The sequence below is a fragment of the Petromyzon marinus genome, chromosome 27, assembly GCF_048934315.1.
Source record: "Petromyzon marinus isolate PM22_M1 ecotype Great Lakes invasive population chromosome 27, UKy_Petmar_22M1.pri1.0, whole genome shotgun sequence".
Lineage (NCBI taxonomy): Eukaryota > Metazoa > Chordata > Hyperoartia > Petromyzontiformes > Petromyzontidae > Petromyzon > Petromyzon marinus.
The window spans coordinates 205,204-216,210 of NC_133693.1; the positions used below are offsets into that span (position 1 = coordinate 205,204).

At 54.1% G+C, this 11,007-nt stretch overlaps 1 protein-coding gene across 2 annotated transcripts in view; it reads right to left on the reverse strand.

Moving 5' to 3' along the window:
* Positions 1-7,056, reverse strand: part of LOC116946692 (nuclear inhibitor of protein phosphatase 1) — a 41,222-nt gene extending 34,166 nt beyond the window's left edge. Inside the window, exons 1-2 of one of the 2 annotated variants that reach the window (XM_076069976.1) lie at positions 6,745-7,056; positions 1,382-3,116 (exon numbers count right to left, since the gene is read on the reverse strand). In XM_076069976.1, the coding sequence (XP_075926091.1) occupies positions 1,505-3,116; positions 6,745-6,857 (1,725 nt within the window). In that variant the 5' untranslated portion in view covers positions 6,858-7,056 and the 3' untranslated portion in view covers positions 1,382-1,504. Of the gene's footprint in view, positions 1-1,381; positions 3,117-6,744 lie in introns of those variants that run through there. The other variant, XM_076069977.1, reaches the window with a different exon arrangement.
* Positions 7,057-11,007: the final 3,951 nt, after the last annotated feature.

Genomic DNA, 11,007 nt, shown 5'->3' on the forward strand with positions numbered 1-11,007 from the left:
CCGTCACCATCATCATGAACCATTGTCTACCCTCAGTCTCCACCATCCACCGTCCCTAGCGGTCATACAATGCCACGATCCATGATGATAACTGGTCTCCCTCTACTCCGGGGTCCATAATAGTACCGAACAACTTACGACATCCTAGAGATGGCGTACGTTCGGTTCAAGAGAAGCCTTGTCGTAGCTCCGAATAAATAAGGGACTTACGACATTGGGAATTCATACAGTCACAATCGTAGCGTGCCGGACTTATGACAAATTGTAAGAGAATGTTCTGTAGTCCCCTGCCAGAACTCCCCTGCAAGAGACAATCAAATAAATAAATAACACTCGCTTCATTTAGTTTCCCTATAGACGCCCTGGCGGGACAAAAATATTTAGATATTCAAAGTATATACAGAGGCCATACATTTCTGGCCAGTGTTTGGATAAACACCATCACCGCTCTCTAAATCTCTCGCGCAAAAACAGCTATAAAAATAGACATTAGCCCTCCTCTTGTGCGTGACTTCAACACGACAGAGGGATTGTCCACCCACACAGTGACCTCCAATCGAGACCCAGAGACAGATTCACAGAGTTAGAGACGCCTAGACAGATACACAGAGACAGATACACAGAGTCACAATGAAAACGCTGAGTGAGAGAGAGAGATGAAGATATGCAGGCACGTATAGATTAGACATTGTGGCATACATCGGGCCAACGCGCACTGAGAGACGAAGATATACACAAAGACTCACACAGAGACAGAGAGACAGTGGGCAGAGATGCAGTGGGCAGTGATGTTCTTCGTTTCGAGGTTCTCTTCACTAACCACTCACCGCTGCATTTAATCGCTTTCTGCAAAGAAAACTGCGGATGTAAAAGACTCAGCTTGGCGATTGTTTCACTAATTGACCAATTAATCGACTCCTTGACTGTCAGCATGCTTCATCGCGCTTCGCTTCCCCCGGTCCGCAGTCCTCGGGAACAGCAGCGCGCAACTTCATCTTGGTTGAGTCTTCCTGCGCACGTCGGTGCACGTGCGTGCGTGGGCCGCTTGCCTATTACATACAACACCCTCCCATAAAACACCGTCTCATACAACACGTGGCTGTGAAGTTGATTGCTACAAACACCAGCTCACCGTGTAAGCGTGGGCGTAATCAGGCAAGATCACAATTCTCTCTCTTAATGTAAACATTGCTAGCTGTGCGAGACGTGGGACGTGTAATAAAAAGTTAAATGCGGCCCCCAAATATCCAACTAATCCCTCCGTGTCTATGCTATTTTCAATGAATTATGGGACTCACAGAGGATGCGTATCTGAGTCGTGAGCAGCATCCCTAATCCTTTGGACACGGAGTCGGCATTGGCTCCTGTTTCCAGGTTGAGGAGGCTACAACTCCTGTCCTGGTTTCGTAGTCTCGGGCGGACTCGTGGAAGGATTGCACACTTCACCCAGGGCGGCATTGGTAGCCTCCTAAAATCTCATGCCACGATAAGTTTCTGTCTTTATTTAGAGATGCGTCTCGGAAGGGTTGGGGCCATGTGGCGGAGAGGCGGGACGCACAAATTCCTCTTCGACCTCGAAGCTCACGTTGCGGTTCAAGCGCGAGATCATGATGAGCTTCTCCTTGTTGGAGTACTGCCGCTTCATGGGCCGGTAGGAGGAGGGAGACGAGGTGGGGGACGAGGCAGGAGGCGAGGACGCGGTGGAAGAGGCGACTTTCGGCTGCTCCGAGGGCTCCACACCCGAGCCGACGCGAAGTGGCGGCACCACGTCTTCCTTCTCAACGTCCGCGTCTCCCCCTTCCCCGTAAGGAGATACTTCCGGGACAGATTCAGGTCCATCTGTGGCCGCGGGGGAACCTTCCGTCTGTCCCTGTGCGCCGGAGGCAATGCTAACGTCCACGAGAGACAAGGACCTGGCTTTCTCTCGGTCTCCATCACCACCTCCGCTCTCCGCCGTCACGTCAGAGCGATGCGGAGGCGCAACGGCGAGGTCACCAGCGTCGTCGATGACGCAGTTGTTGAGCTTGATGACGGGAAGCGTGAACGCAGTGATGGACGAGGACACGATGGAAGTGGCTCGACACGGAGCTTTGGACGCCTTGCTGGGGAGGCCCTTCTCCTCGCGGGGGCTGCGTGGGCTGCGCGGGCTGCGGGGACACGTCTCCGAGTGGATGGTGTAGAGTGACCCAGAGCGGCCGCCACGGAACGGAGCGCCCAGGATGCCCAAGGGGTCTCCATGGCGGAGGTCGTCGCACAGATCCGCTGAAAACTTTGGGTCGCTGATAGCGCACGGCAGGGTGAGGAGCATGCTGGCCGTGAGCCGCGCCGCGCACTGAGCATCGTAGCAGCGAGCGATTTGGTCGGCGCCCTGCCGTCCCGCGAGGCCGTTGACGTGGCCGCGAGATGGCGCCGCGGCCCCCTTGGCGCTGCGGTGGTTGTGGTGGTGGTGGTGCGTGTCGATGATGGCCGAGTAGATGTCACGCAAGTGGATGACCTTGGTCTCACGGTCGCGGTTTTCGTAGAGGGCCGCGATGCCGCAGATGAAGATGAAGATGCCGATGCCCATGGTGAGCGGCCCCAGCACTTTCATGCGGTACGAGTGCAGCTGCGCCGCCAGAAAGCCCTGCTCGGGGCCAGAGGTGCGGCCTGGGGTCGCGGACGAGGTCACGTTGGGGCCGGGCACAGCCTCCCCGGTGCCGTTGCGCCGCTCGGTCACGGAGGTCGCGTTGCCGGCGGCGGCGGAGGATGAGGTTGAAGAGGAGGAAGCGGTTGATGCGGTTGTGGAGCTGGAGGAGAGGGCACGGGTCGTGTTGCCCTTTGGCCAATAGCCAATGGCGGCCATGGCCACGCCGACCACCAAGATGAGGACCCCGAAGGCGGTGAACACCCCCGAGAAGCTGAGGACGCGCACCTTGCCCTTCACCACCACCACGTCCGGGTCGTACTTTCTCCGCCGGCCACGGCCACGGCTGCGGCCTCGCAGGTGGCGCTTGGATCCCCCAGGCTGTGCGGCGCCCCCACCGCCTCCTCCTCCTCCTCCCTCACTCCGATTCCGGGAGCTGAATCCGCGGAGCAGTGCCCCGGCCGCGGACATCACCGCGTGGAGAGCCGAGCACCTGGGGAGAGAGCGCGGCGGCTGAGCGCGCTGTTCCCCAAACCCGCTGCACCGCCGCTCCGTGCGGCCCCAACCTTCTCCGTCAGTGCTCGCGTGAGCGCCTCGGTTTAGCCTCGTACTGTTCGGCACAACATCCGACGCTGGGAGCTCCATGGAAAAATTAATTCCGTGGAGCAAAATGTCGAACGACGTTTCTAAAACCACACGGCACGACCCAGGAATAGTTCTGAGAGTGAAGCATAGGAACCACGGAACCCTACAAAGTGGCAGCCTTCTCTGTTCAAATACAAATTCGGTCCTTACACGCTATACGTGCCGGATGGTTGCTAAACATGTTCCAGTACACATAGAATAAAACAAACGGCACACTTATAGGCGAGTGGTGGCTGTTGGGAGCGCTCTTATTCTCGACTCGCTTTGTTACGTGGGACTCACGTGGCAATCATGAGGCACGTGCAGTGCGTAATGATGCAAGGATCGGAACCCAAGGGGAGTCGGGTAATAATTGGTACGAGGGCTCACGCTTGGGAAACCTGGCTTAGAAGGTGATGTCACCTGTTCTTTGGAATTAGTGATAGCCTGTTGTTGTAACAAGGGACGGGGTGAGTAAGGGAGATCATAATAACTGCGGAAGAGCTCTCAACCGGCACCCTAAGGGCATGGGTTCGAATCTGGGTTTCAACCGATTGCGATTCAGCCATGTTCTCGAGTGTCGCGGGGAGGCAGTGTCAGCTCTGTCTCGAGCGACTAAGAGAACGGCCACATTGCATTTTCCAATTTGGGTCATGCCATCTCTGGAGATGGCAGCATTTCGGTTCGATTGGCAAGCGACACGCAGTCTTTTCATGGCATATATAAGGTGTGTCCCTCGCATGGCCTACTGAAGTCGTTCGGTGATGTCAGACTCCGGGGACATTCTCTGACTCAGAGTGGTGCACTGCTCTCTGCATTGAGATGTCTTCATCTCTTGACATGACGCATAACTGTTTGTGGCTCCTGCAATAGGAATGTGGAATTTTCATCAGAGATAAGCGCCGCTCCACGCATTATCATAGTCTAAGTGGACACATCTTGCGGATGACAATACATTAAATCTAACCCAGTCCAGGGTTTCCTTGGTGCTTGTGCCAGGCCAGGTGCACCTTGAAGCCATTAGAGTAACGAATGCTCACTGGCAGGAAGTCAGTGAGCAGACCCATGGGTTATTGTGTGGCAAATGTACCAGTTTGCTGTTTGTGTTTTATACCTAAAGCTCTGTTCATTGTTGTGAGCATCACTCCACTGCTACCCTCACGGATTCGATTCCATCATTGCTCCCGCACCGAGATAAAAAAAACGTGATGATAAAAACACGTAGTTCTAATCATCATTCACCATGGTATATCCACGGTCAGATAACAGCCATCGCCTCTACGTTCAAGGGGCTGTGGGGTCTTGTTTTATTCTGGGTTAAAATGTCTGAACCGACCGCCGCACGCAATGAGGTCGAGAGGCGGAGAAGGGTCATGTCAGCATCGCGGTATTTGTGCACTCTATATACCGGACATCGTCATCACTGTTAGAGGGAGAGAAGAGAGGTAGAGTGAGGAGAGAGGGACAGGGCCAGAGACAGGCAGAGGAGGGATCGAGAGGAGGGAGACATGGAGAAGAGGGATTGTGAGAGGAAGGCACGAGAGAAGCGAGTGAGTGGAGAGTGAGAGCGGGGAGGGAAGCATAGAAACATAAGGAGATGGGAAAAGCACACAGGGGATGTGGAGATGATGCAAGGAGATGAGGGATACGATGAGTGTTATGAGCGGCATAGGAGAGAGGTAGAGAGGAGAGATGGAGAGAGAGACAGAGAGAGGAGTGACAGCAGGAGGAGGAGAGACATGGGGAGGAGGGAGCGAGATATAGATCATGATGTGTTTGTTTTTTAAGAGACCTCCCTTCTTTACACATTTAAAAAGGGACCCCTCCAGTGGCACAAGGTGACTCAGCACCAAATCTGCAAAAGTGCAATAGTCTACCAGTAGGGGGCGATGATTACTATATATATAATCCCAATTGAGTAATTTTCTAATTTGGCAAATTTGAACCCGGACGCCGGCACGCAATGGATCTTTGACGTCCGCTGTGAAGCACGCGACACGTGGTGTTACTGCGGTGACTGCACGCGGCAGCATCAATCAGTGGGCCGCTGGATTCGCACCAACAAGTGGCGAACGCGCTATCCCTATGTATGGTACGTGTTGAACCTCTTTCGCACCGCACATAGCCAACCGAGATAATCGGAGGTGCGGGGACACGTCATTGCCCTGAGAGGGAGAGAGACGGGAAGAGAGACAGGTAGATGAGAGGGAGAGAGAGCGAGGGGAGGTTGAGGAAACACGGCGAGGAGAGAGAGAGGGCGGGGTGCGATCGAGCCGCGTGCCGCCATCAGGTCCCTGAATCGGTGGATTAGGCGGCGATGATTTAAGGGCGCTGAGCGTGACGGACCACCAGTTTACACGCACAGCGCACACACAGCCAGGCATAGATCCTCGCTTAGCCAGTGCTGTTAGCGTTCACCTATTAAGGTTGAACGGCACACAAGGGGATAGTGTGGGCGACACCACTCCCGACCGCCTTTGTATCCCTTGTGCTGATGTTTACATACCGCATTAGGTACTCGGGTATAGAGGCATCTACAAATACATACAAACAAATACAGATAAGCCGCATAGCCAAAAGAGACTGTTGAGACGAGTACGATACACGAGGGGGTGGGTGGCCAGAACCTCGTCTGACTGCCTTTGTCTTCCTAGATATTTTAAACCATCGCACCAAGTAAACATGTAAAGGCTGAGTCGACCTTGAAGAGACCCAGGACCGGTTCATATAATCGTCTCTGGTGCTGGCCGTGAACGGGAATCCAATTCGGGTCGCCGGGTTCGTGCTAACCACTGCACCACTGGTCCCCACTATACAGACAAAGAACCCCCGTATAGCCTTTACATACTTTTTGGGCAAGTGCTGTTAGCGAGCATCTATGAAAGATGGAAAGGCACACGAGGGAGTGGGTTACCAGCACCACGCCCGGCCGCCTTTGTCTCCCTAGTGACGATATTTACACACAGGTACTCATTTTGATGCTGAGTCGATCTAGGGGAGGTCCAGGACCAGCTCAGATATTCGTCACTGATGCTGACCGTGAGCGGGAGTCGAACTCGGATCGCCAGGTTCGTTGCGCAGCACGTTAACTGCTACACCACCACTCTCCCCCCACACAGACACACAGAGACGCACAGACACACAGAGACGCACACAGACACACACAGGCACACAGAGACGCACACAGACACACACAGGCACACATAGACACACACAGGCACACATAGACACACACAGGCGCACACACGGACGCACCCACGCACCGATGCGAGTCACCCGTAATGAGTGCACCGAGAACCCAGAGCAGCAGCGCAAGGCACGAGCCTCGTCTCCCGCTCTCCCCTCCCCGTGCCGAGCGAGCACAAAGCGCATCTCCCAGCCTCGTCACGAGCACCACCTCCTCGAGATATCGCTGCTGTGCTCGCCGCCTATGGGGGCACGCATCATCCAGCAGTGGCATTGTCCGCCACAGCGTCTCCCTCTCGTCTCGTACTCACCAAGCGGACGGTCTCTTCAGCAGAGGCATCCGACCATCGCTGCGGTCGAGACGGGCTCCGGCATCTAGCCCCCTTGTTCTCCGCTCGCGAAATAACGTCGAGAAAATAATCATACAAATATTCGCGCTTGCAATTGGCCAGTTAATGAATGAGCCAGATGGATGAATACGTGCAGATAATGGGCGTGGGCGCGCGTGGATTGATTCCGTCTCGGACGGCGAAGCCTCCTCGTCGGTGCAGGCGGAGTCGGGCGCGAGATGCTGCTGCCCCACGCCTGATGATGAATCGTGCGCATGAGAGCCAATGTGCAGAATCTACACACACACTGACACGCGCGCACCCACACAGCGAGAGAGAAACACAGGGATGATGCTCCAGCCGGCTATGTCAGCGGCGCTCCGTGGTATTAATCTTCTAAAGGAGTGAGAGGGTTGGGGGAGAGGCAGAGGAGGGAGGAGAAATCGCGCTATGGAGGGGAGAGTCAGTCGTGTCTTCTTTCAGACGAACCGCCCTCCCTGCTCAGCTGGATGAATAGGAAGCCGGCGTGGCTATCTCGAGGGAAGAGAAGCAGGAGGAAGAAGATTGGGAAGGAGAGAGCGTGGGAGGAGAGTGGAGGTGAGAGAAGGCGGTCGCGCGGATAAGAAAATTATCTCTCACCAGCCTTCCCCTGCCTCCATCCACAACTCTCACTGCTGCTATCCGGAGTCCAGAGCTGTGCCCAGAGCGCGAAGCAGGGAAGTCAGCGAGACTCTCACAGTCCTGACATCATCTCTCGCGGCCGCGCTCATTACATTAATTGTATCTCTGCTGCGCGCCCCAACCCCCCACTACTTCCTCCTCATCCGCTTATCCCCCCCCCATCGCCGTCTCCCCCCGCCTCCCACTCACCACCCACTGCTACCCCAGCACTCAGCCAACATCACCACCACCATCGCCGCCACCGCCTTCGCCACCACCCACGCACGACCCGGGGCTAAGTGAGATGATCCGTCCGCTGGACGGAATGACGCGTTTTGTTTGGTGCATTATAATCATTTAAATATTCCAGATAATTACGATTAAATGTGCATAATCGCAAGCATAATCAGCATTATCAATAATATCACCCCCTCACTGTCACAGTTCATAGCCCTCATCGTCATCATCACCTCGTGTAATGTCATTTGTAACGACTGCATCATTGATGGTGCTCGCTCCTCGTGGCACGGCGGTGGAGCCAGCTGCTCGCATTCGGAAGGTTATAAGTTCAGTCCTGGCCCATCATCTCTCATGGGTCGTTAAAATAGTACCACTTTGTGGGGGACTCGCCCTCACCATAGGAACCCACCACTGTCTCAGGGCTGTTAACGGGATTTGAGAACCGACGCCTCGGTGCTCTTTGAGCCGAAAATCGCTCCCGCTTTGTGAACGCGGCTGCCACCTGCGCCTCGGGATTTCCCCAGAGGCTTCTCCCACGGGACTCGTCTCCCGGGACACGCGAGGGGTCCGAATGGCCCCGACATCTTCATCACACAACACGAGCCCGGCTGATCTCCTGCGGCTCAAATGAGCATTCAAACTACGCTCATCATCCGTTTCCAGCGCTGAGCGAGTGGGGGGAATTCCTCATTTCATGGTGGGAACGAATATGTCCATGTGAAATCAATCTCGAGTTCCCGACAACGTGGCAGTCGTCATTATCAGACGTAATTAAACGTATAACGTGGAAATGTTTCGGGTAATTGTCCTAAATCAGCATCAATATTTGCAGCACGTAATATCTACAGATGTCGTCATTATCCGAAGCGCCGATGCCACCACACGTGTTCATCATCCTTTAAAGAAAGGCCATTGCCAAGGGATCTAGCAGAAGGAAGCATTGACGCAGCGTAGTGACATCGTCTGCATGAGCAATGAATCTACTCTCATTACAGTTGTCTCAAAGTGTGACCCATCCTCAAATGAGCAGCGTTCATCTCCGTCGGTGGTAGCGAACCACCGACGGTAATTCCACATTTATGCGGCGGGGGACAGGCCATGCAAACGGAAACCACTTCCCAGTACCTCACCAGGGTGTGCCAATTTGATCGGCACTAGATAGATGATGGTGCGCTCAATAAATCACAGAAACGGGAGCTTGTAGAACCATTATTTTAAAATCAATAATTAACAATCATCACGAGTGCGATGAGGCCGCTGTGGGTTTCATTTTACCGCATTATATTTACTCAGATGTAATTGAGTGCCGCGGAAATGGGGGTCGCTAAAGATCAAGACGGAGGCGCGGTGGGGAGCCTGCGAGATCAAACGTGGAGTCACCAGGGCTCGTGTCTTGCGGCGCCAGCCACACACGCTGGGCTGGGAGCCATGAGCTGGCGGGGATGCTCATGACGGAGACGGAATATCATCATCAGCCGTGATCAATCCACTGCTGGATGAGGACCTCCCCCACTCCATCGCCATCTCTCACGACCCTGCGATGTAACAATCCACTGAGAACCTGCACGCGAGCTGATTCCATTGCACCACTGCGCAGTGGATGTCCTCGCGGGCGCGTTCCCCCTGCCGCTCCACGTTTGTCTCCACCACCGGCCACCATTACTCTTAAAAACGGGCCAGGCCCAAGCCCACTTACTATTCTAGGCAGTAAATATTATGCCTTTAATCTGGGTATGCTGGAATATGAAAATAATAAAAAAGAATGCATTTAATTTTCCAGAAAATCCTCACAGAGTTTTAAGACTATGTAGTAGCATGGTCCTGCATTGGATGTTTAGCCAATTCCATGAATGAGTGTTTAGCTTGCGGTAATAAACCCGACAACTCGGAGAAACCCCCCTCGCAGTCCAAGCTTAAAACACCTGGGATTCATAGGCAGCGTCCCATCTGAATACCAACCAGGCTAACACCAGCTTAGCTTCCCAAATTTGACGAGATCAGGAGCATTTAGGGAGATGTGGTGGTTATCTGAGGCTGTGATAGTGCTGGTGATGGTGCTGGTGGTGCTGTCGCTGCAGGTGAAACTGGTGGTGATGTTGCTGCTGTTGATGGTCTCGATGGTGCAGGCGATGCTGGTGATGATAGTGATGGCGATGGTAGCGCTGATGTCTGTATTGATGATCGTGTATGAGGGATACTGCTTGAAAATGACACATTGATGCACCCTAATCGCGTAATTATTGCGAATGGCTGCGCTCTAAGTGTGGGCCCCCTATTGTCGAGTGGCGAGAAACAGGTGATTACTGATCCTCGTGATTGCTGGCATCGCTGCTGCTGAACAACAACGGGGAGGCGTCTCGACAGCGCGTGGCACAGAAAGGTTTAATTCGAGATTTATTTTATTCCAGTTGCTGAGCACAGGCCTAAAACACAAAGCGGCCAGCAACAAACAGAACTATTAACGTTGTACTAGAACTGAGCACGGCTATTATAAGATCTTGGGAAAAAGAGACGAGAGAATGCCAAAATAGAGCAGTGTGAAGGAAAAAGCGGAAAGTGTTGTGACCTGCAGTGGGGTGGGTGAGTGTGTGAGTGAATGGGTGGGTGAGTAGGTGGGTGAGTGAATGGGTGGGTGAGTGAGTGGGTGAGTGGGTGGGTGGCTGGGTGGCTGGGTGAGTGAGATGGTATGTTGTTGTGACCTGCGTGTGGTGGATCAGATGAAAGCAGTAATCGTCCATTTGCCTTACAGACCAGAGGAACAATTTATGTTCGTGAGCTCCTATAAAAGCCAGTATGGAGCACGAGGTGGTGTGGTGAGTACCAGGCCTTGCCGCTTTTGTCTCCCCAGTGCATAAAGTACTATTTAAGGCCGAGTCAACCCAAGGGAGGCCGAGGACCAATACGGAGATCATTCACCATTGTTGTTAGCCATGGCCTGCAGTCGAACTCAGGTTGCTGCGTTCGTAACGTCGTGCGCTAATCACCATACCACTGCTTCCCAATCGCCATTCGCCCCGAAGTGGTGGTAACGCCACCACGGCGCTTGTGCAAGGCTAGTTGCACATTGAGGCTATGTGAAGTGTCAAAGGCTCACTGGCAGGAGGTTTACGGAACGGACCCAGGTGCCACGGGTCGACTGACTGAGATGACTGACTGATGCACCACCTGTGCCCCCTACTGTGCCAACTTGCTGTGCTTTAGCCACCCGGCGCTCCGCTCGTTGTTGTGAGCGTCGCTCCTCTGCCCTCCGTTGTTGCTGGAGGGCGAATGCCTCCAACTGCCCAGTAGCAGCGTCCTTCATGAGCCTCCTCCACAGAGGCCGATCTTGACACCGCTGGTACCAGG